Source organism: Emydura macquarii, unplaced genomic scaffold (assembly GCF_026122565.2).
Source record: "Emydura macquarii macquarii isolate MOO-44397 ecotype Brisbane River unplaced genomic scaffold, CSIRO-AGI_Emac_v2 contig_306, whole genome shotgun sequence".
Classification (NCBI taxonomy): domain Eukaryota; kingdom Metazoa; phylum Chordata; order Testudines; family Chelidae; genus Emydura; species Emydura macquarii.
The window spans coordinates 6,196,706-6,223,158 of NW_027130443.1; the positions used below are offsets into that span (position 1 = coordinate 6,196,706).

The 26,453-nt window shown below is 41.2% G+C and overlaps 1 protein-coding gene across 1 annotated transcript in view; it reads left to right on the plus strand.

The window, feature by feature from the left end:
• Nucleotides 1–26,453, plus strand: part of DOT1L (DOT1 like histone lysine methyltransferase) — an 86,713-nt gene that overhangs the window by 31,537 nt on the left and 28,723 nt on the right. Inside the window, 6 exon segments of the mRNA XM_067557769.1 lie at nucleotides 1,466–1,560; nucleotides 4,414–4,476; nucleotides 15,785–15,840; nucleotides 19,329–19,408; nucleotides 23,579–23,647; nucleotides 25,378–25,484. Of these exon segments, the coding sequence (XP_067413870.1) occupies nucleotides 1,466–1,560; nucleotides 4,414–4,476; nucleotides 15,785–15,840; nucleotides 19,329–19,408; nucleotides 23,579–23,647; nucleotides 25,378–25,484 (470 nt within the window).

Sequence of the window (26,453 nt, forward strand, 5' to 3'; positions counted from 1 at the left end):
ATTCCTTTTGTTCATTACTTAATAGTTGCATCTTCTTATTCATATTGTAAGCTGTTCAGAACAGTGGCTGCTTTTTATTCTATTTATGTAGTATATAGCAAAATTGGGCCCTGATCTGGGCCCTAGACTCTAGGTGCTACCATAATACAAATATTTACTATACAGGATTGTCAGCTTTGTGGTTCTCCATTATACCATAGTGGGTATTGTATCAATAATGATTTAATGGCATGAGCACCACCTCCTCAATTACCAGTGCTACTTCCTGCAAGCAATCAATGAAATGGAAAATGGCAATCTGCTTGGCTTGAATATTTCTGTTTCCCTTATGATAATCTATGAAACTATGAGAAGCGTATTAGTGAGACATTGCATTTTATATTATTAGTCCAGTACAAAAGATGATAAACTTTGTATTAGAATGAATATAGAATTGGTTTGATTGGCAGTTGTAATCAATTGTAGTAAGAAATGGAGAATGATTATATCATATAAAGATTTACTGTGTACTTGGCAAAATCTGGGTCAGGTGTACAATCAGAAGTTTAGCTGTGATTTTTTTTTTTTTTTCTTTTTTCACATAAGCCAGAGGGATGTATGTAATGTGTGCAGACAAGATGTGGGAATGGCAGTTAATTACTGGAGACATCTCTGATGCAAACATAATTGAGACTGAGTGATGGGAAGTTCATACATTTTTAAGGAATGTTTAGTCTTGCAGTTGCTCCTGAAATTACTTTGATATGTATTGAACATTGTTATTTCCTAATACAATAAAAAAGATAATCATGTGTTCATAATTAATTAATAATCCTGTGTATTAATAATAATCTTGTGTATTAGCATCTTTTTACCATGTGTTGAGTCTTTTGTATGCATTTTCCATCATGATGAAAGTGAGGTATAAATGTTTTGTTACAGCTCTCCATTATATTGAAAAATTTAAACTGCAAAATTTATCTAGCTGCTGTTTGGTTTTCTTGCAGAAACAAAAATCATCCTTATTTACTTCCTGTACTTCTGTTTAGTGGAAAATAGATTCCAGAATTGACATGTAACTGTTTTGAAGTTGGAACTATTTTTTGTAATGTAAATTGACTGATACAAATAATATGACACTGTCATATATATTTATTATGGGAGTGCCCATTGTGCTAGGCACTGTACATACTTCTAGAAAGAGACAGTCCCTGCCCTGAAAAGCTTAGTCTGAATAGACAAGAGAAAGGGTAAGTGAAAAGATGCATTATCCTCACTTTTCAGGTGGGGCATGGACACGGAAGTTGTGCAGAGTTACATAGGAGCTATATGACAGAGCTGGGAATTGATTCCACATCTTTTGAGCTCTAGTCCAGTGCCTTAGGCCCAAGGCCATCCTTCTCCTTGCATACATCTTGGCCTTTGTTTTAGAAGCAGCTTCTTGTGTATGGGAGTCTTTTTACTACAACTCTTTCTCTACCTGCAGGTGTGGGTCAGGTGGTGCTTCAAGTCGCTGCTGCCACAAACTGCAAACATCACTATGGTGTGGAGAAAGCTGATATTCCAGCCAAATATGCTGAGGTAAATTACATCTCTGGGATTATGAGATTGTAGGTGTCTGATTCCAGGGCTGGCTCAATGCTTTATGTCTTGCAGATAATTGCTATGTATTACAAAGCGGGAAACCTGAGTTTGAATCCTAGACAGTCGCTGGCGGCGCTCACTGAGTGATCAGAAATACCATTAGCTGGTCTCTGAGGAGAGCTTAGATCAAGCCTGTGAGAAAACCAGGTGGAGTGAGCCTTTGTAACTGGTAATGGGAAGCTTATAAAAAGGGGACAAAAGGGAAGATGCAGGTTTAATTTAGACACCTTACTGCCCAAATTGGGGATTTCAGGATCCCACTTGGAATCCGCTGTCTGGAATGGGACTTTGAAAAGGCTTTGCTAATGCTGTGTAGGGTTTAACGCATCTAGGAAGATTTTGAGCAAGATCAGAGTATTGGGAGATGGAATAGCTGGAATGCCTAATTTTTTTTTAAAAAAAGCTGCAATCCAGATCATGCTAAGAGTGTCATTTAGCAGCCCCAACCCTTAAATCATTCAGCTTAGATATTAAAAATGTTAATATAGCTGGAGCTGCAGAGTAACTGAAACCTATCAATTGTACTGGAGTATTCAATTAATAGCAGTGCTCAGTATGCACCCAAATTAAGTACTTACAATGAAGTCTCATAATAAGACCATTGTACTTAGTCAGGCAAGCAGTTTTCTTTACACTTTCATTAATTCTATGTCAATGGGGAAATGCAAAGTTAATCAACTTCAAGAGAAACATGGAACCCAAATGAGTTGCAAACAAACAATAAAAGTTGGTCAAACCTTGCAATAAGAATTCTCTACTTCCTCCAGTAGGCTGTACAGAGCTTCGCACCTTTAACTCCTTGTTAAATAAAACAAGTGGACTTTGGTCTGTTTTAAATACAAACTTTAGTTTCTCAAAGAATGTGTGTATAAATTTTTGAGCTTCATTTTCAAGAATGTAGGTAAAGGGTTCTGATTCTGTGATGATGAGTGCTATAGAAGGGCCTAGGAAATAATTTGTCCTTATTCTTTATAATAATCCCTTGGAAGTTTCGAGCTGGAACACTTTTACCAAATCTTTCTCCCTCACCTCCTTACATGAGCATTCTGTCATATTTTAGAGCAGCTCCCTAGGCTAGGCTCCTGGCTCTTTATTTGGTAGTAATCACTGTTTAAAAACCACTTACTTGTGGGAGAAAATACATATAAGGCTACAGTTTTGTTTATACTAAGGCCCTCTTACTCCACTCTGGCAGTACCTACTTTAGGGACCATTTAGGCAGAGCAGTGTGAAGGGTCCATCATGTAGATGACAAGCAGGCTATAAAGAATTACATGAACTTTGCAAGAGAATATATATAAAGTATTAGGAGTACTAATCTTGGTGTCGTCCCTTTTTGATAGTGTCATGTCAAGTGTTTTATGACTTAACATAGTATACTTCGTTTAGCCAGTAATCTTTACACTTATAAATGGGTGTCCATTAGATTATGGACTAGACAGCTGCTGCAACTTCAGAATGTGTGAATCTGCCCTTATATAGCCTATCTGCTTCTTGCTGCATTTAGATTGGCCCAGCTTTTTTTCACAACACATGTTTTGTGTCAGGGATTGTAGTGAGCTTATTGCTGAATTTGTTCATAGCAAAATTTCTCTGGCTACTCCATCACTTTATGCAGATTTTAAGCTTTCACTTAAAATGGGGGAAAAAAACCTAAATCTCAAATCTATGGTTTTGAAGAAAATCTTCCAAAATGTGAACTAATGTTGCACTATCTCTGACTCTGGAGATTGAAACAATATTTCCGAGTATGAATTGTCTTGTTCTTCTCTGTGGGTGTGTTGACTCTGAAGCCTACTGGGAATTCAAATGTCAGCACAAATAGTTTCACAACTGACATTACAGCAGAAACCTCAAGCTGATCTGGGATTGTAAGTGGAGTTTGGGGTGGTGGAAGAAACCTGAATACCATTTCTTCCCTCCTCAATCTGAGCCTTGCATTTGTGGACCTGTGTTTTGCAGTTACAGTAGGTCTTAACTTGTGACTGTTTCTTGCTTTTCCCAGTACACATCCATTTCAATTTTAAATGGAATGAAATAGTATAACTAACTGACCCTCACTGCCACAGTGCTGAAACACCATGTCGTCTATATCCACAGTTTATAGGAAGGGGTAAGCGTTCAGAAAGATAGTGGTACTGCTTCTCAGAAGTCCCAGGCTCTCTGGATGAGAAGGATTTTCAGCTCCTTTCTCCTGTGTCTGGCAATGGAAACCCACTGCCAGCTAGTTGTGTTTGAATTACAAGTGCCTTGCCATCCTATGAACCTTCGCCTCTTTAGTCATAGATTGAAGCACACCCCCAGCTGCCGGTAGTGTGTTGCAAGGCAACTGCAATAGCAACTGTAAGAAGCATGCCTACTTCTGTTTTCTCATTCACTCTAGCAGATGCGTCTTTACCTCTCTTCACTCTCTGGGCTCAGATAGGACTATGTTGACTGCCTCCTGCTTACTCTGAGATTGTGTAGCACAACAGCAACAGTTGCACCATCCTTGGCAGAGTGAGCAGTGCCAACTCGAGTGTGTTCAAGGCTTCCGTGGAGAGGGGAGAAAAGAATAAATCAGTATTGATAATTTGACCCCAGTGAAGCAAAGGAGAGTTTTCCCCTAGGGATCTAGAAGGGTAGACTTTCATTGTGTCTGATTTTTTTTTTCCCCAGTCCCATTCAAATGTTAAAGGCAAAGAACTCTTATAGGCCAGTGAGCATTTGAGTTGCCTCTTCTCTCACTATCATGTAACTGGTATCACGAGATGTCCTAATGGGTGGTTTTGTTTTTCCTCCCTCTTCTAGACGATGGACAGAGAGTTCAGAAAGTGGATGAAATGGTATGGGAAAAAACATGCAGAATACACAGTGAGTGAAACTCAGCTGAAAATCTTTGTGCTCCAGTTATTACTTACGTTCAGAATGTACAGGTCCCCCTCCTCCTCTTCCCCAGTCAAGAAGCAGCATGAGTCAGATTGCTTCCTGTCCTTTATCTCGCTGCTGCTGATTGATCTCTAAAAAGACAACCTCCAAGGTCCCCTTCTTTTGACTCACTTGACATTTGGTGTGCGTTATTGGGAATGTTATTGAGGTTTGCAAAAGTTCTTGGAAGCCCCTTTCTTATAAACTCTTATTATTCACTGATTTCTGCTCCCACATTCAAACATCATTAAAAAAAATTGCACCCTGATTAGCCACTGTGAGAAATTAATGTAATTCCATTCTCTAGTGGCTCTCTCAGAATCATGAGTTCCCCTGCTTGTTTGTGCGTCATTATTCCAACTCCTCTTAAGAAAAAAAACCCCAAAGCTAGTTTGAGGTCCCATAGCTGCTATCCTTCTAGTCAAGGAGGATTGAGTGTGTCAATGTTGTTCCATAGTTATTTGAAGGAATTGCCATTGGGTGGTTCAAGGGAATCTTCCCTTCTCTGGGGTTACAGCTAGCTACCACTGCAGCACTCCTAGCTTGGGAACAATTGACCAGGAAATGGATCCTGGTCTCCCATGAGATTTGCATAGAGCTGTACTAGCTAAGCTGCTGGTCCATTTGGCCTTGACTTTCCTAATATTATCAATGGCCTCTCATTGGCAGTGTTTATCATGAAGGAAGGATATGTTAATTTTTCATTTGCAGAGAACTCAAGACTTGTACTGCTCCTCTAATGTCCAGTGGCCTGCCTTGTCATATAAGGGCTGTACAGTACCTCCTTGAGAAGTAGGCCATCTACTGGATTAAGGTGACAATGTTGCCTGTCTCAAAATATCCCCTTCCTGAAACTGGCATGTAATGTGTGGCACTGTTCCTTTAGATATATGCTGATCCCATGGTAGGACTAGTTTGCAGTAGGATTAATGTCAAGACTGCGAACTCTTTCCTGCTGTGAAACTGTATGCAAGTCTTGCTTCCCAGGAAGTGGCCATATGGCACTCTTCCAGTGTGCTACCCAGCTGGCATTATATGAAAGAAATAGTTACTGAAGATACTTCATTTATGATCCGTGTAATTTAAAGAATAGGGAAGGAACCTAGACTGAAGTGATGAATGTGTATTAATTGCCTTAGGCTGCAAGTATTGCCACATTGAATATTACATGTGGTAGATTCTGACACTGTTGTGGAAACATGACTGCTTATTTTTTGTTTAGTTCTGTGGCTTTTATAACCTTTCCTCCAGTGATAAGGACAGGGGCCAAAATTGTCAAACTTGCATGCCTAAAGTTAGGCTCCCAAATAAGTGTCTTGCTTTTTTAACAGTAACGAGCAGCTGAGCTCCCATTGAGGTCAGTGAAAGTTTGGGTTCATAGCATCACTAAAAATCAGGCCTCCTTGTATATAGATGCCTAAATATGGATTTAGAAGTCTTAACGTTAGGTCACCTAGGTTTGAAAATTTTCTCATCTGCACCCCCTTATCATACATGGCAGATTTTTACTTGCTCTTTTTTTGGCATCTAACACCCCTTTTTAATCACTAATCTGCTGGCAGTATATTACGTGTATCTCTAACCCTAACAAGAAGTAGGTAATCAACAATATTCCCCCAAGCCAGCATATTTTAGCTAAGGATATGCACTTCCTGGTGGATTGCAATGGACTTTTTCCATAATGCTTGTGGCATGGACATTGGGTAAGGGAAATGAGTCCCAAATCCTTCTATATTTAGTTCTCCCACATGACAACACGCTGTGAAGCCACCTTGTCTTTGGCAATAAGACAATAATTCTATCTATTACCGCTGTCGTAAAATGATCTGTTATCACCATGACTAGAATGCATTGGAAGGGACAAGGCAGAAAAGCTTCATCTGCGTATACTGAATGTTGTGGTGATCAACAATGCAACTGCGTGTGAGAGCTCTCTTTTGCTGCTTATAAAATGGTTTGGTTACCACCATCCATTATCTCAGAGGACAGGAGCTCTAGATGTTTTCAGGGGGTTCTCAAGATTCCAGTCTGTAGCCATAATCCTCAACATAACTAAGGACTAGAGTGGTTTGTGACCAACTAGATTTTAACTGTGTAAATTCCATTCTGTATGACTGGATTACAAAATTATGAAGTAAATATTTTTAGAAGACTAAAGAGCTGGGAAGAAGGGGGTGGAAGATTGACATAAATTCAGTGGGAACAAGTCTCTGATCCTACCTGCTGTTTTGCATAAATGATTTGGACAGTGGTATTGAGTTCATGCATATTGTTGCTGCCTTGCTCTAAAAGTCAAAACTGTGACCGACACAAGACAGCAGTAAATCCTGCTGTTCCTCCTGTATGAATTTTTTTTGTTTACAGTCAGGTATCCATAATTCAACTCTGGGTCCCTGGTATAACTCTCTCTCTACTCTGAAAAATGAGTGACAGAATAACATATTGGGGTTCACATTAACTCCATATCCTATGTGCTCAGTTTACAAATCAGGTGATGGGTTTTCCCTAGCCCAGTCCCACAAATGTTGCCTGGAATTTGCGAATCAAATTGTTCCCTCTTCTGGATGGAGCATCATCATTGGCAATGGATTCTGAAATCTTTACTTAGTTAAGAATTCGGTTGATTCACAGACCTAAATAAATAAAATGTCTAGGTTGCTTTTCTGCATTTCTGTTGCATTTGGTCTGCAGTGTTAACAAGAATAAAAAGAAATAAAATATATTTTAGTGAGAAGAGTTAGCATACAGAATTTGCAGTCAGAATACACACAGACAGATCCACTGAGTAAGACGATGCCATTTTAACATTGTCACTTTTCAGTCCATAATTGCATTGTAAAGTTCTCCAGCTGGTGCAAAACAACTTGAGGCATTTTGGAGTCCAAGGTACCTGCTGAGCTAAGATGTTAATAATGGATTATCACTGGAACTTAAAGATATGAGTCCCCACTTTGGGCATGAGAGAGTGCTCTTTTCTCTCCTTTCTGTGAAAATATACACCACTTGAAAAAATCACCACCACCTGTGGCTGTTAGTGCGTTCAGTTTGTTGCTTAGGACACTGTATTCCACTGTTGGTCACTTCAGCCTTTTGGGCAAGAGTGTTCCACTGCAAATGTAAACCGTATTCATTATCTATTAATTCTTCCTTTCTTTGTTTTTTTACTGTAAAATAACATTTTCTAATGTCTGTTCCCATGAAATTGGCACTAGTGCCTTGAAAGTTGGCAAGGGTAGTTTCAAATTTTTTTCAGGGTAACTATTGTCCAAGGAAATCAGTGTTTTTTTCCTTAGGTGGTTAGAACTGGGTAATTACAGGGTCTTTCTTGGGGAATTTCTGCACATGTTCAGTTATCAAATTAAGCTTAAAAATTCAGTGTTGCAATTAACACAGACATATGGTACTTCATGGTTTCCAAGCGTAAATATCCCCACATGGATCCAAATTCAGAACAGTCTCCAGGTGTTTAGGCATAAAATTGAGGAGCCATTTAGAAAAAAGAGTCTGAGTGTTCTTCCTAGGGTATCTTTCTAATGAATTCTGTGTCCTCAATGGCTCCCAATTGTTGTCTTACCATTTCCCTAATAGGAAAGGGTTCATTCAGTTCTATATGTATATTAGGAGAGGAGCTATGTGCAAACGCAAAGCTGGCTGGAGGAAAAAAAAGTTGCCATATTCACACGTCTAATTTTCACTATGGTGAAAGGCTGATCTTTTTTTGGTTTGGTCTGGATTGATGACAGAGCAAGTCCCCTGCTCTTTCCCTGCTGCCAAAAAGAGCTTGCTCTAGCCATAGGGGAAAATTCTTTCCAAGGCCTGAGCCTTGGCGTAAGGTGAAGGAAAACATGCAGATTATTGAGGAATGGTGGGGTGTAGGGCAGTATTATACAGTGCTCTTTCCTGCTCCCACCCCTAATGGAGGTATACAAGTCTCCATGGGGTCCTACCTTAGCCATTAGTAGTCCCCAAATCCTTGCAGGACTGTAGCGGAGTCTTAGGGAATCTATACAGCAAGTGGTCTGCTCCAGAGTTGCCTTAATGAACAGTGGTGTAAATTTGGTTAGTGATTAGGGTGAAACCAGGGTTCACTCTTATTTTGCAAAACCTTGTTTGTCTGGCTTTGGCTTCTTTAAAATCAAGGATGGTTTGGATCATTTTGTTCTTTATCCAATCTCCCCAACACTTTGGTATGGGAGGTATGAAGGCAGGGGAACAGGGAATCCAGATGCATGATTCTAACTTTCCAAATTTCACTGAGGTTGTAAGTATGGCTGCTTGGAGTTGTGCATTTGAGTTACCCCTCTCACTCAAGCAGATTGTCATGGAAGGAAACCTCACTCACCTAGGTATTTTCTCACCATGTCCCAACACCACAAATGAACCTGGGTGCATTAGTGGTGGATGTGTGTAGTCCCTGCAGCAGTCTCTTTCTTCCCTCTCTTGTAGCCCGCGGGCCTTACCTAGCTTTTCTGGTAGGTTTTGGTGTGTCATGGATGCCATGTTTTGCCTTTCACAAAAGTCTTGCTTCAGAACAAAAACAGTATCTCAAGCTTCCTTGATATCACTCGCAGTGATATATTTTGTAGGCGCATATCTATTCTTACCTCTGCTTAAAAGCTTCCATTGCCTAATAGTGAGCTCTCTGCAGCAAGGATGTAGGCAGGATGTGTATTTGTCCTAGATATTTTTGAATGTCCTATTTCAGCGGGAAACTTAATGTTTTGGTATTTGAAAAGCCCTCCAAACGTCCCCTGTGGCTTTGAAATGATGCCACGTTTCAGAGGTTTGGATTATTGCCTCTAGTTATTTTTGCAACGAACAGGGGCTTAAAAATAACCACGTGTACTTTTCCAGGCAGAATGAACTGTTTTTGTGAGCCAAGCACTTTGCACTGAGACAGCTAGAATGAGACTGTGTGTGTGTGTATTTATGGCATTGTGCAGTCAGTCAGAGCTTTACCACAGAGCTTTCCAACATAGGTATGGGGAGAGAATATTAGCTCCTGTTAGATTTTGGAGCCCAAAACTCTGGGAAAGGGGACTTGGCATTGAGAAGCAGCTGTTGTTCCCTGTTATAATGAATATAGATCTGCAGTAGTATGTTTCTTGTTGCTTCCCATGGGTTTGACGTGTCAGTTTGTTTTGAGTTGCATACGTTAGCTACCATGCATGTTCCTGCAGTCTCTGAAGAGCAAACCTATCAGTTTGAAAACCTGAGGGAAAACCTGCCTCTGCTTCTAAATTTAGAAACAATGGGGGCTGGCAACTCTCTAAAGTGGATTTCAGTGAGCTAATTATCCTTTTAGATAAAGCAGGTCCCCTGCATTGTCTAATCAGATGAAAATATCTGCATTACAGATGGTCCTTTCCATTCATTATTCACTGAGGAGATGAAGTTTCTGTGTGAGAGAGAGAGAGCACTATGCGGGTGGGTACACTGATTGGAAGAGGCTGAGTGCATCCCCACTGCTGTTACTGCCATTTCACACTGACAGGCTGTGGTTTCCCTGTGTGACCTCTACCATACATTATGTACTTAAGCAATGCAATAACCCATCAGAAACTGGCTGTGCAGCTGTTTAATTACCATGGAAAAGGTCAAATTTCCTTACCAGTTCTTGTTCCAAATGAAATTGGGGGATACTTGTTTGTGTACTATTCGGAGACCTCAATTTGAGAGGGTTTTTTTTGGGGGGACATTTGCATTCTCCTTTGAAGCTGGTGAAGGTCAGTAGCACTGCTATGGAACTGTCTCCTGAAGGATGGATGATGGGTGGCTCTCTTCGCTTCCCAAAATAATAATTAAAAAGCATCTCTGATACCACAGTCATCAAACTTCACAGCAGGCCGTTCGCCCACCTTATTGGTTGGAGATATACTGCTACAGTAGGGATATAAGCTTAGAGGGCTTGAGAATCTATCAACAGGGTCCAAAATAGGCATAAAAGCATCACATAATTTCCACACTGTGCTTTTAAATAAGTGGTGGTGGGTCACTGGTGCGGAATCACCTTCCTTATTTCCATATTGAGAAATGTACCAGTTATCCACTAACTTGAGGTAACAAGAAACCAGGTTGTAACACAGTTGGGGCCATAGCCATCTTTAAACATGGCTATTTTGGTAGGGTAGATGAGGAAAAATGACTACCTTTTCATGTTAGTTTCCTATTTCTGGTGAGGATTTTATCCAAGCATTGGCTAAATATGGGCTAGCTTCTACAAAACCATGTTTGAACATGGTTGTGTGGTCCACTTGAGTTATTATATGGCTACATCTTGGGTGGTTAGACAGGAAAAACATTTTCATGTTTAACCCAGGGTATGTGGTTTATCAGGGTTAAAACACAATTCCTTAATTTGGTTAGAACACTCTCTATTTGCACAAGCAAGATGAGTCCATAACACAGTTGGGTCACAGCCATTTTTATAGGGACCTGAAATCTAATCAGTTTAAAAAAAGTATTTAAAAGTAGTTTCAGATGCTACTCTAGCTCCAAGTCCTCTAAATAAGTGGCTGGCCTTGTAATCTGTGCCTTTTCTCCCCAGTTACTGTGTGAAAGCCCCAGACAAACAGAAAAAACTGATTAGATGTGGGGAAACAGTGAAACTGACTCAACACTCATTGATGTCTAATGTACAAAGTAAACTGAAATAGAGACTTGTTTTGCCCTCTGTCTTTCAGTTAGTCATCTGAGAGATTACCTGTAACAATGATAGATAAGAAGTGTGCAAGTCTTTTAGACAATTAAATCGAAAGTGTCCTTTTACGTGCTGTTGGCAGAGCCTAAAAAGTATATCAAGTTAAGTGTTTGTTTGACTAATGTATTTACCAGCTTCTCTGGTGTCACGTGATTTGTTTTAGCTTTTAAAAATATTCAGGAGTTTCTGGCTCAGCTCCTCTTCCCATGATTCCAATCCTTAAAATGAAGTTAATTCTGCTGTAATAGAGTGTGGGTTTAAGGTAGGGTTAATCTTCTATTTAACAGAACTGTAGGCATTGTGCCTGCAATGGATACTTTAGTCTGCAGACTAGAGATGGAAATGATAGCTCCATTTGCATTTGGAGTTCTGTGCCTTTGACCAACTCCTTTCTTTTATAAAGCTTCCAATTTAGGGCTGTAAGAATCTTGTTCAGTCTCTTACCTTTGGTTCTGGTTGACGTTTATTCCCTGTTACACACTCTTAGGTTTGTAGTGTAGACATGCCCTAAGTCAACCAATGTTAGGTCAGCTTCCAGCCACCTCAATAATTACTGCAGTGGTTAATGTCCTCCTTATGTCGGTGGTGTGCTCTCACCCAGCTGGGAGCCCAGCTCCCCTCTCTTCCCCCGGCTCTCAGCTTTTCCTGCTCCCAGCCACCCGTTGTCACTCTCCCCTGCTCCCAGTGTGGAGTGGACAGCTGGGGGGTTCTGTACAGGAGGGAATAGGTCAGCACCAGGAGCCTGGGTGGCAGCTGGGCATGGAGCAGAAGTGGAGCCAGGAGTTGGCTTTCTTGGAGGTGTGAGATTGACAAGAGTGACGGCCAACAGCAGTGACTACATCAAGGGTCCCCAAACTACGGCCCGTGGGCCGCATCCAGCCCGCCAACACATTTTGACCATCCCGCTCCCCACTCCCATCCCTGCTCCTTCCCCCACCCCTCTCCCACGTGGGCCCGGCATGCTGCTCCTGGCCCCAAGCAGTGCCACATGGCGGCTGGTCCCGTCTCCCAGCTCTTCCCCTTCCTCCCACCCCCTCCCACATGAAGTGGGCTCAGCCACTCCGGCCCACCATAAGAGCTAGACTCAATGGTATGGCCCTCACCACTGAAAGTTTGGGGACCTGGTCTACATGGACACTGCATGGCCTTAACTACACCGACGTAAGCCCTACGCCTCGTGGAAGTGCAGTTATTATGTTGGTGTAATAGTGCACTGACGTCAGCAGGAGCAAGGCTGTAGTGTAGACACTGACATAATTAGGTTGACCTAAGTGTGTAGTGTTGCCCTGTCTATGCTTGGGGAATTTTCTAAAAACTTCTCACATCTGACAACAGTGGGCCTCTGCTCCACTGGTATTAGCGATGTTGGGCACCCTCATGTAGACAGGCTGCTGTGTTTCTAACATCACATAATTTAGATAACTCTGCACAGAGTTACATGACCATGTTAAATATGTCGACAACCCATCCAGCATGCCCAACATTGCTAACACCATGGGGAGCTGTGCCAGTATTAGCAATTCTGGATTTCTTTTTAGAGACTGTCCTTAGTGTAGACAAGGCCTATTGTGTTCTTCCTCAGGGATAAAAAGGCTTTAAATTTTGATAGAATTGGATTTAGACTTGAATCACAGAAAATACAGACATAATATTTTATATGAGCCAGTAGATATTCAATAGTAAAATAGTGTCCAGTGGAATCTGCTAGGAGTCTTGAGTATAGTGAAACTCTGTTTACAGTAAAATTGAATAAAGGTCTCTCTTATTTCAATGCTTGTAGTGTGCAGACTGCAGGTTTGGTTCAATCAATTCACTGTAATGATTGGGAACAAAAGTAACTTTTTTATGATAAGGTTCCATTGTGTTCAGAGAGGCTTGAATTTTATAGAAATAGTCCCAAAACTGGCACTATTTTATACTGGTGGCTATAGTTTCTAAAAAATCAGACAGCAACTGAGGCAGGCTGAGATAACCAAAAGGGTAAGGCAGCAACAGTAAAGCCCAAGTGTTAATGGTTTGGATTTAGGACCATGAATTCTGCTGTCCAAAGTAGGCAAATTATTCATTGTTACTTGACTTGTGAGAGTCTAGAGCCAATGGTCCAATTTTGGTTTTTTTGTGAACTTGACAAATATTACTGCGGAGCTGGTGGTCTGTGGAATCCAGTAGACTAGACATCTGTCATAACCAGCACCATTGGAAATACTTTTCTTAATTAACCAAGTGCACCTATTTTAGTATTTGCAATATTCCATATCATAATTACAGGGAATACTTCAAATTAGTAATTTATAGGTAACACTTCAAATATCAAGGTAACTTAGGGCCAGCTGTGACACTGTAGTGCCTCTGGTGAAGATGCTCTATGCTGATGGGAGAGAGCTCTCCTGTCTGCATAATAAATCCACCTCTGCCAGAGGTGGTAGCTATGTTGGCAGGAGAAGCTCACCTGCCAACATAGCTCTATCCACACCTGTGCTTAGGCTGGTGTAACTTACATCGTTTGGGTGGTGGTGGCTTATTCACACCCCTGAACAATGTAAGTTATACCGAAGTAAGTGGTGGTGTAGATCTGGCCTTAGGCTAACTGTTAAAAGTTTGTGTTAGCACTGTGAGTGCTGAAGAAATTAAGTACTACTAACTGTAGTAGCAGGACTCTGGAATTTTGCTTTTTCTTTTAGACTTGGCCTACACTACAGACTTATGTTGGTATAAATATGACACTCAGGGATGTGAAAAATCCCCACCCTGAACAACGTAGTGATGCCGACCTAACCCCTGGTTTAGCCAGTGCTGTGCTGACGGGAGGTCTTCTCCTGTCGCAACAGCAACTGCCTCTCTGGGAGGTGGAGTCTCTATGCTGATGGGAGAAGCTCTCCTGTCGGCGTAGGTATCGTCTTCACTAAGTGCACAGTGATGCGGCTGCGGTGCTGTGTGTCTAGACAAGCCCTTAGATTACAAGATTTCCAGGGCAATGGCTGTCTCTTCTGTATTCTGTGAAGAACCTAGAACAATGGAACTTGATTACTGAATCAGGATCTTTGCATGCTACCATATAATGATTGATGTTTTATGTAGAAACAACACTGAAACCATAATGAGAGCTTTTCTGGCTGTCTGTGTACTAGGCTTTCTCTAAAGCTTCCTACCATTGATGCAGCACCACTAGCAGGAACAAATGGTGGGAGTGCTGCAGTAGATGAGGTGCTTGGCACCTTGTCTGATCCTGTCCAGAGCACGGGATGAGATGCTTTGGTTAAAAGGACAGTGATTTCAGGTGTCTTGTCTACCTCAGTGATCCCTCTGTGGGAGTTGCACTAGTGATAGCAGTGGTGGCAGGTTTTAGTGCAGGCAGGGCCTTTGGCTTTGAAGACAATCTTTGGAAATATGACTTGATGCAATGCTGGCAGTTTGAGTCTGTGGAAAAAGGAGTCAAGGTAAACAGTGACGGGGGTAAAATGCCCACAGTGGCCTCAGGCAAGGAGTGTGTTTGTAGAAAAGAGATGTTGATTTTAAATGGTCTGCATTATCATCTTTAAAGCCAATTAATTAGATGTTCTTGCTAAGATACTGTATTTACATCATAGAACTTTAATTTTGCTTCTTGTACATATGCATTGTGATAGTCTTTATGTGGTCACATACTATGTTTTTCCCCCATTCAGTGCATAGGAAAGGACAGCAAATGAGGCAGTCTATAAGATCTCTGCCTCATTCACAGCAGAGTTTGGAAACCGAGCAAAATGAGGCATAGAGCTGCAAAAAGTGAAAGAATGGCCTTGTAGTTAAGGCCCTAACCTGGGACCCAAGAGATGTGGCTGTGCCACAGACCTCAAATGTGTGTTAGGCCAAGTCATTTAAGCCACAATTTTCAAAGGTGGCTATTAATTGTCTTGTTTCCTGGGTGTCCAACTTGAGACGCTTAGAACGTGATTTTCAGGTGCACTGAGCACTCATCACTGCAGTGGAAGTCAATAGGAGATGAAGATGCTCAGCATCCCTGAAAAATCAGGTCCTAGGGCTGTCAAGGTGAGCACCTAGCCATTGAGGAAACTTTAAAGTAATGGACACATTTGCAGACTTTGGCCTAAATCTTCATGCTTCAGTTCCCCGTCTGTAAAATGGGGATGTTATCCCCCTCCATCCCACAAAGGGGGTTTGAGAAGATGCATTCATTTAACGTGTGATGAGCTTGAGCACTGCAGTGATGATGAGTTCAGTGGAGAAGCCAATGAGGCAATAAAACCTTGTGTTTTGTTGCAACATTTGGGTGGTGGGCAGTAAATCAGGTGTGGGACACACTGAATGATTAGCTCCCTCTTGGGGTAAAAAGGAGAGCTGAGGATAGGGAATGGCCAATGGAAAGGGAGGTCTCTCCTTGTCTTAGGGAATAAATGGAGTCGTTTGAATGAATGTGGGGTAGTTTTCTCCCTGAGCATTTCACGTGGCCCTATTCATAACCAGCATCACTGAGTCAGTGTAGCAATGTTAGCCTTGCCTTGGCCAGTGTGCAAAACTGAAAGAGACATTCACATTTGTTCTTTTTTTTAATAGCTGGAAAGAGGTGACTTCCTTTCAGAAGAATGGAAAGAGAGAATTGCAAACACAAGGTACAGTAGAACAGTTGATTTTGTGGTTTTATGAATTTGTAATATTTGTCAGTTATCATAATGGAAATTGGGAGAATGGTCAGCTCATAATACAGAATTTCCATAGCTAATATTTAAAGCATATACGTGAGCTTCCACATTAGCAGTATGGGGAGCCTGATCTCTGACTGGAGGAATGGGTTTACGTACATTCCCATGAGTATTCATGGGAGTTCCCAGCATAAATTCCTCTTATGCAGTTAGAGGAAGACCCCTTTTGTGTTGGCGTTTCCTTTAGTCTGTGTCAGTGACTCTTGCATAAGCACCAGCTTGCCTGTCTGGTATTTCATGTGGCTGGGATAATTGCTTACCTAGATAGTAAGGCTGTACTAACTGAAATTCTGTTGTGTTGATCCTCTTGGACAGTTGAATATTCACCCAAAATGAAGATCTGCATTTAGAAATGGAATCCTTTTTTGACTGTAGCATATTGCTGCTGAAGAGGGAAGTGTCATGGTTCAAAACACTCCTAAATTTTTGTGAAAGGCTTCATGTTCCAAGAGCCTTGTTAGTAGATACTGATCATGTACCATATGATGGATAGAAAAGAAAAATCTGTTAATGGCAGATGAGCCACCCTTTTTCTTGGAGAGATTGAAAACAGTTGACAAAAAGACTCCTTGAAACTCTTCAGGGCCGTGGCAAGTTATGGGTTGCTTCCAAGATCATGTTTAAGAGCACACTCAGGAAGGCGTCTGCCAGGCTGATTTTTGCGTTATTATGTATTCCAGTTAGACTTCTTAGGCTGCCTTTTAATTTGTGGGCAGACTTGTCCCAGCCTTGCAGTGTGGTGTGGTTTTGCTTTATTGGTTGTTTGCATCTTTACACACACATCCCTCTACACGCCTTCCAGCTCTCTTCCATTTCTTTGGAACAGTTTTAAAATAGGCTTTTTAATATCATTTTTATTATATAGATTAGAGCCATGCAACCTGACAGAACCCAACTATAAGTGTTGTGTTCGGGTGGGTTGGGTGTGGTTGGCTCTCCTCGTACCCGTAAGGTTGGCGCAGTGATGGCTGCATGTCCTGCTCCTGCTGGCCGCTGTCATCTAGTGCAGTGGAATCAGTGTGCTGAGGAGTCAGTATCTCTCACTTCTGCAGCAGACACAATGCAATGGGGGTAGCTGCTGGCAGGAACAGGGCATGCAGCCGCTGGCTCACGTACCCACTGCCGCACTGACTCCAGGGATGAGGATGAAGAGGAGAGCCATCCCCAGCGGCATTGCTGACTCAGGTTCAGGTTGGAAATTGATTTGACCCTTGCTGGCTCAGATCACTAGGGCTTGGGTCCGAATCAGGTCTAGCCCCAAGCAGGCCTACATTGTCTTCTATTGCGCATGAAGACACCAGTAGATCTGATGCAGTAAATGATGGCTATCCTTTGTTACTTTGTATGGTATGCAGTTGATTTTCTTTTTACCAGCCTACAACCATCTTCTCCCTCCCACATAAGTTCTTAAAGCAAAAAAAAAATGTTTTTCTTCCTCAAGCAATAGTCATTTGAGTTTGTTTTGTGAAAGCAAATTGATCCACATCTGCTGTTTAATGATTTTTTTGACTGATTAATCAATTGATATTTTGGCCCAGCCCAACTTACTAATAAAGTGAAATTTCCCGCTTCACTTTTTGTTGTAAGCAGTGTAGGTGGTGGCCTTTATGTTGATAGTAGCCACTTGGATTTTTAAGAGCATTCCTAGCTAGTTCATTTGGTTAAAGAGTTTTATGATGCCATACCGGATCCAACAACATCACTTACCTAATCTAAATTATGCTTCTAATGAAGCAGATAATAGGAGTTCCAAAGGCCCAAACTCTTAAAAATGCATATGCACTTTTGCATAAACACAGTTCTTGTTCATATTTGTGCTCACACAACCACTGACACTTAAGCAAGATGTGTGGCATTTATTACTCATGCTGTCTGAACTTGTGGTTTAGCAGTCTACTGAAAAGGCAGTAAACCTAATAAGGGGGAAATCAAGTTCTTTTGGTCTCCAATATTTCTGTAAATGTGCATAGTAAATATTCCATCAGAACAAACATTTACAGAAATATTTCTGTGGACTTTTCCCTTTCTCCCCTTAAAATTCTCTAGTGACTTTAATACATGTGGCCAGGCTCTGCCATGGGGCGGGAAGCCGAATAAAAGGAGCCCTTGCTGGCCTTGCTTGCCAGACAAGATTTCCCATATTTGTAAGAGCAGGAGTGGGCAGAAAGAAGATTTTTTTTTTTTTTTTAAATTGTGGTTTTTAATAGCTATGGCTACTTCTCTTAAACTCAGTGCTTTTAAGTGTGTGCGCGCATTGTGAGGAGGCACCAGAAGGGGGGAGAAGAATCCAAATTAGTTTAACTCGCAAAGAAATACAAAATAAATCTATCTTATAAAATAGATTTGCTGAAAAAAGTCCTGAAGAACTTGATCCTGCAAGGTGCTGAACACCTTCTGAGTGGTGTTAAGCAGTTCTTATGTCCCACTGAAGCCAGTGGTAGTCGAGGACATTTTGAAACTCTCAATATCAGATGCAAAGTTAAATGGTTTCAAAATTACACCCTGTGTAACACATGTATGCTATATTTGTAATGTTTCTTGTTTCTTCTTGTGGCTGAAGGTCTTTTTTTCACTTCATGACATTTTTCATCTTTATATGGTCATGTTGTCTTGCAACTTGCATGAAATCTCTTGTCAAGGCTTAGATATTTTTGGGGGGAGGTGAACCTCTTGCAAGATTTAATCCCCCAACCACGAAAGATATGTTTCCAGTGTAGGATAGAGACTAAGACAGCTTTAGGGACAGCAAGAGAGCTAGGAGAAAAAGGTTCTCTACCCAAATGCCTTACTATTAACCTTTTGAAAAGACCTGTAGTATTTTACCATCATTTGTGGTGATGGGTGGTACTTTGTAAATACATTATTTTTGTAAATACTACTTCAAATTACCAAATATATAATTGGATTCAACAGGTATCTGTCAAGATGGGCTATCTCACAAGTGTGGTTTAACAAGTGTCACAGACATATCAGCAGTAGCTATGTTCATATGCACTGTAAAAAGGCCACCAGACATTATGGAGGCATGATGAGCATACTTTTAATATTATGATGGTGAAACTTGCCAGTGTAGTTCTTAACTTATGAGTTCATGGTGCAGAAGCTGCTAATCTATGAATGAAAGTGTCATAATATGACACTTTTTCAAATGTAACATTTTAGCAAATAAGTATTGTGAATATTGACTATTTATAACTTATTGCTTTGGGTAGCTTGCAAGTAGAAACTTTTGTTTCTTGGGTAAAAATAGCTATACACCCTCAGGATATACAGCATTCTCTTGTTTCAGAACTGAGTGTCATTCATAGAATATAGCTGATTTCACAGAGTTAGCAGTGTGTGTAAAATAACATGCCATTTGTCTGTTCCTATTTAATAACTAGACCATTATCTTGCAGTGTTATTTTTGTGAATAATTTTGCCTTTGGTCCTGAGGTGGATCACCAACTCAAGGAGCGATTTGCAAACATGAAGGAAGGTAACACATCGAACTTAAATTGTTTTCCTGTTCACTGTGGGAGCTGCTGAATATTCTGCTGTTTTTTGCTGCACAGTAGTAGCTGTGAGGTTTTTGTACTTAGATGCAGTGTTTACTAGTTGCTGCAGCATGCTGTCTCTTCCTGATTTGCTATCTCTAGCAGACAGCTTCCAGTTTAAAAGTCTGTTGGAATCATAAAACACCCCAGAAAGTCTGTTGCGTTATTTTAAATATTCCTAGTATGTGTATGCAAATTGTTTCTATGACAAAAGCGCATTTCCACGGCAGCACTTTCATAATGTTTTGAATATTTAATCCTGAATGTGTTTTTCAGCTTTAAATACTCTATTTATATGCAAGTTTGGTAACATCTAAAGCTCAAAGAGCTATGCTCTGTACTTAAAACAACTCTAGGATTTTATTTAAAAATTCCTAATCTGCATTACCACCCTTGATCAGTGCTTCTGAAACTAGTCTGCAGAGCCCTTTGTGCTCTGTAGAAAAAAGCATTGAGAACCAAACAGTCAGGTATTGGGGTGATAACAGATCTTTGTCCTACGAATTTGCCCACAGATTAGAAAAAAATGGAGAAACCACTTCCCTAGATTAGCATTAAAAATTCTAAACCATTAATCTTAGTTTGCTTTTCACACTTTACTCAATTTCACTGTCCAAACTGATTGATCTCATTTCATTTTGTTTAGTCACTTTTCCCCCTGGTTATTATGCACTATCCCAGGGGTGGTGGGCTTGGTTCTGAGGGTTCAGAGGATTATTAATGAATAAACTGATCCTTCTGCATTCATCTGTGGGGTTCAGATACTCTACATTGGTGGTGATGACATATTTACAATGTTCTGAAGCCAGGTTGGTGGGTTTCATTCTGTTCCTTGTGACCAGGTATAAAAACATGTGGACAGCCACCACAATGGCTACTAATTGGAGCCTTTTATCTCATGTCTCAGTAAATAGGTCCAGGTTTAAATGGGCTTGGAGACTGGACTGCCTTCTCTTCCTACAAGTGGCCCTCCACGTCAGGTCTTAAGGACACTGGTGGCTGGGGCAGGGAAAATTTGCATTGCCTCTGCTCTTGCTGTATCTGTTCTGGCAATGATAAGGCTTCGGTCTCCAAGGGTGTGTTTACATTGCAAAAAGAGACCTGTGTCAGAGAGTCTGCGTTTGGGCCAACTGACTGGTGCTTGTGTTATGGGACTAAAAACAGCAGTGTAACTGTTCCTGCTCTGGTTGGGGCCCCAGGCTTTGGGACCCATGCCTCCTGCTGGGTCTCAGAACCCGGGCTCCAGCCTGAGGCCAAATGGCTACACTACTTTTTAGCCCATAGTGCAAGCCCCAGTCAGTTGACCCGGGCACTATGACTCACTATACTGGGGTGCATGGATTCTTTGGGTTTGGGTTTTGTTTTCAGCATAGACACACGGCAAGATTAATTCAGCATGTTCAACTAATATTAAATTCATCAGGTGAATTGTAGTTATTGAAAGGCCATGTGGTCTCGTGGATTAGGAATGGCTCTAGAAGCCAGAATCTCCAGAGTTCAGTCATACTGTGCCATGGAGCAGTCACTTAATCTATCAATTTCTCTTGTTTAAAATGGGGATCGTTCTATTTACCTATGTCACATGGGTGTGGAGTATTAACTAATAGGTAATATTTGAACATGGCAAGTGTTACTGTTTAATGCTCATTTTTTTTCTCCTGAGAAGTTGGCCATAAAAGCTAACAGCTCGTCATGGCATTGTTGCACATTTTCATCTATAATGTGGCTGGGGTGTTTTTAGATTGGTATGTTTGCTCCTTCCCTTCAGTCCTTCAGACAGGTGAAAATTTAACTTAGTTATGACAAAAATAGTTATTTAACCACTCTTGTAATGCAAATGTAGAGTGGGCTACCACTCTTCTAAGTAGTTGTGGGAGTAGTACTTATCCAGGATTACTGCCTTTGAGGCCAAGCCAAGACATAAATAAAATAAATGAAATAAGTAAACTGCACAACATTAATGCTGTGACACAAACCAACCAAAGCCAGAAGAGTTGCAGTAAGTCTGATTCTCTGGCTTTACTTTAGAGTTGGGCTTTAATTTGTATTTAATTTAATAGGGGCATGAGAAGGAGGCATCATGGTCCAGTGACAAGAGATACTAGAGTGGGAATCAGGAAACCTGGGTTCTGTTTGCCAACCCGGGCTGGGGATTGGACTCAATGACCCAGGAGGTCCTTTGTGGTCCTAAGTTCCTAGGACCTTCAGCAACACACTTCACCTCTGTGACACTCCCCAGTGGTACCCAAGGTTGTGAGGCTCCTCACCCACCACCTGCCCTTAATGTGAATCAGTCTGGTTTGTGCCTGCTGTGGATCAGCTCCTTGAAACCACCAGCCTCGGGCAACACAAGCACGGCTTCCCAGGCCTCACTCCCTCTGTTCAAATTAGTGATGGGCACCGCTGAACCCTGCGAGCATTCCCTGTAGTGTCCAACCTCTTCTCCACTGAGCACTCAGGCCTTGTCTACACTTAAAAAAAAAAAAAAAAGTCAACGCATTGACTTACAGCCACTGCAGTAATTACTGTGGTGGTTGACGTCCACTCAACCCTCCTTGGGTTGGTGGAGTGCGTCCTCCCCGGGAGCATTTCCACCGACCTCAGAGGGGCAGAGTGGGAAGTTGAGTGTTGCACAGGCTGGCACCCAGCAGGCTCCTCCTCTCCCCCCAATTTCCCACCAGGAGCCGGGGGAAGCAGCCCAGGGCTTCTCACCCCTGGGGAATGGGATCCAGTTGCCCCAGCTTTCCCCTGCCTGCTGTACACCGAGCTGGCAGCAGTGTCAATTTCATGGCTGAGGCCCTGCTCCCAGTGGCGGCTTCTCTGGTTCTCTGGCGAGGGTCCAGCTGCCTAGGCTTGCAGATGCCCAGGCATCTGACTCCACTCCCAGCTGATAGGGAAACCAGCCATCCAGCTTGCAGCAGCCAGGGCTTGGGCTTTCTTGTCAATTGACACAAATGACAGCCCCACCACTGATGTAAGGGGATACAGTGTCCACATTGACACTTTGTTGCCCTAACTAAGCTGACAAAAGCTCTGCACCTCTCGTGGAGGTGGCTTTATTTTGTCGAAAAAACAGGGCAGTTTTATCAGCAGGGGGGAGTGATTGTAGTGTGTACACCAGCAGTTTTATCGACAAAAAATATTGGAAACAAATGGTTACATATAAAACAAAATCATAACATGCTTGCTACGACTAAACGTAACCGGTTAACCTTCTGTCTAACGAAGTCTTATTTTCCCCCTTCCCCCAAGTTCGCCAATATTTTCATCCAAGCCTGGTTGAGACTTTTTTCATGAAGCAAAATTGTACTTAGTGAAGAGTGCCAGGGTGTCATCTTTATCCCCCCAAATATTCGAGAGCAAACCTTTGATGTGTAACACCCCCATCCCCAGATTTTCTTCTGTTACTTACCTCTCTGAAGTTCTCACAATCCTGCATTAGCATTCAGTTCAGACTGGTGGGTGGAGACCCACTGAGAACTATACAATACTTAATTTACATTTAAACAGACAGACAACCTGTTTTTCACCTTTGCTGGTGATTATTCCCTAGACACACAATTTAATGACATAATTTTCAATGTATATATATAACTTCTTGCATAATATGCATGCTTGTGTTTTGCAATGATATTGATGATCAGTGTGACATCGGCTTTTATTTGAGACCTTACATGACACACTTTTGGTAAGCTAGAATGTAAATTCCAAACTCAAGAGATTCCTGTAACCCTTCTGCATCCCCTGTGAACCCCTTGACATTAAGAAGTTCCTGGGTTACAGTCTAGCCTCTGTGCCTATATTTCCCCAATTGTAGAATGGGGATAACTCTTTTTTAGAATGCTTTGAGATGTCTACATGAAAATCCCTGTCTGAAAGCTAGCTGGTGGTATTATTATTTGAATAGGCTAGATGTTGTCAGTGGTTATGTTTTATATCTTTACCAAAAACAAAACCCCAAGCTTTTTTAAAGTGACTTGGTAGTGGTAGTGCAATTTCTCATGGTTGCAATTTGGGTATTAAATATAATGCAACATATAGCCAGTACTTTGTTCAAAGAGGTTTTTGTCAAAGAGTAGTGGTAACTGGCTCACTTACATCTTTTTTCCCAGGTGGCAGAATCGTGTCCTCAAAACCTTTTGCACCTCTGAACTTTAGAATAAACAGTCGAAACTTGAGTGGTAAGATTGTCCTTTCTATTTGCTTAAATTTTGACTGTATGGTGTTCAATATATGACTTCTTTTAAAGGGGAAAAGCTCCGTAGAAAGCTGCTATTGCATGTTTAAGCTTAAACACCAAGGTGACGAGTGCCTTCAAAATATACGAGAGAGAGAGAGACATGTTACAGCTCTCTAAGTATTGATGAGATCTTGCATATTAAAGTTTGTCATCAGCACTTTATCTCATATCCATCCTGCTGCATGCTGACCAAAATGGCTCCCTCACACAAGCTCTCTGCAAAGGAATTTACTTTCTCTTAAAACAAACTGCTATAGGAATTCAGATAAGAGGACTTCTGATGAAATGACCTTCAAATATCGGGTACAAAGAAAATGTGGAAATTCAATTACAGAACCTAATCCCATCCAATTACTACTTTACATGGGAAATACAATATCAAATAAATATGCCTGCAGTGTTCTAGGCCTGGGACTCTTTCCAATCCTAATGGCTTTTTTTTTTTTTTTTTAAAGTAGCTTTTAGGGGAATGCTGTCTATTTAGAGCTCATTGCACCAAAATCTGCGTTTCCCTGACATAATAGGAAAGTGCATTCACTTGCTCTGTGGGTTTTCATGTGTTTATCTCACCAGATTTCCATAAACATTTTATTCACCAGTTCTTGCTCTGATGTGACACAGCTGGCACAGTCTGCCTCCTGTTATTGCTTTGCTTTTAAAATCTGTCCTGTTAAAAGCTTAGTTAATAAAACTGCATTGGTTATGATAGTGTTGCCTTCTTTTAAAGCTCTTCTGTAATCTGACTTCTTTGGGGCATTCTTACTTCCTCTTCTGGAAAAACAAAATTATTGAACGGGGTATGGTGAGAGAGGGGACTTGGGGACAGACCAAAAACTATTTTAAAAAGTTTGATTAAACTAGTGATCATACTGACAGTACTTAAACCTCATATTTGTCCTTATATAATTTTCATATACATTCAGATGTTATAGAATCATCATCTTTCAGCAGCAATAAGTATTTGTAATCTCTCCTACACAGTCATGCTGTTCACTCAGGCATTTGGTGGTTACAATTTGTTGTGTAGATAGGATCCTTCTGTACCTAGGCTTAGGCTCTTGGTTACAGCCGAAACTTTAGCCTGTAGCTGTGTTGTCAATGGGTTTCTTGAGCCAGTTATTTTGGAAGCATAGATGGGCTCTTTGTCAGGTTGAAAGCCCACTGTAGCTACTTTTACTCCAGAATGGTTGAGTATCTGCAATAAGAATAAAAACAATAAAATGTAGATACTAAAGATGCATTTTGCATTTCAGAGATTTTTATCTAAACTCATAATGTGATATGTGTGGGGCGGGAAATACAAAATTCCTTCTTAAAATATATAAATTTGACCGCGGTGTTTCAGGTCTACTTGAGCCGTTAATTAGTACCATAGAACATGACTGAATATATCCTCTTTAGGAAAGGACTTAGTCACTTGGCATTAGGGCTCTCTGTGTGTATTCCACGCAAATCACTTTGAAATGTCTTGGGGGAGGGGGGCATGGGGTGTTTAAATCCACCATGCAGCTGATCAGAGTTCCATTGTGGACTGGCTTGGCTGGGAGAAGGCATTTGTATGCTAAGGCTACCTTTGCTATGTTTTTAAACTGCTGGGCCACTTTTACTTTTGATAAATGTGAGTGGGAAATAGGGCTAACCTTGATTTTCTAACTGGCTTTTTTCATTTAGATATTGGCACTATAATGAGAGTTGTGGAGTTATCACCACTGAAAGGGTCGGTTTCATGGACCGGGAAACCAGTTTCTTACTACCTGCATACTATTGATCGCACCATAGTGAGTATAAACGTAGGCCAGCGAAACTTTCATTTTTCCCTTGGAAGCACCGTGCTAGTCTCATACTCTTGAATTCTTGCATTTTGCGTTTAAGGATGTTCAGTGCAGCTCTGGGGGGTGGGGATGCTTGATTCACACAGCTTAGTCTTTTAGAATGCGTACATATATCCAAATTCCACTTCACCTTTGTTATAGTTAGCTTTTGATTCCTTCAGTGCAGCAGGTTTCTCAAAGTATGCAATTCTGTTTAAGTGCTGAGGTTGTCTGTATGTAAATAAACCAGTCAGAATACACTTATATATGAAGTTCCAGAGGGTAGCCATGTTAGTTTGTATACACAGCAAAAACAGCGAGAGTCCTGTAGCACTTTAAAGACTAACAAATTTAATTTCTGCAGGCATAAGCCTTCATGGCTGCACCCCGGGTTGCAGCCCACGAAAGTGTATGCCTGCAGAAATTAAAGTGCTACAGGGCTCTCGTTGTGTTTGTTATATATAAAGAAATGTAAATTCCTCTAGCATCATAATTCACTGTCACTGCTGGTGCTTTTCCTACACAATAGCTCCTTCGTTCTGAGTAAAGACTTTGTAGAGGGCATTTGAATTATTTTAAAGGGTATTGTATCAAATGTGGGAAGCCTCTCATGCCAGGGCATCAGGAGACTTTATAATAATTCTCAATCTGAATTAAATCTTGAGTTACTCTCGCATTAGCCTAGGCATCTTAAATGTGTCTGTGCATTCACCTTTATTTTCTGCTTCATAAACAAAGCCCATAGAAATGTAACTCTTATTTTGTTGAGAAACACTTAATCTTCACGATCTGAATTTTTGTAACATGCTTGTACGACCTTCTTTTGGAAATCTGCTCTAGTGTGTGTGTTGTAGACGTGTATGTTAGAATGGAGATCAATGTTTTCTTTTAGTGCAGTACTAGAATAGAGTTGCCTCCTATTGAAAATAACCTTCT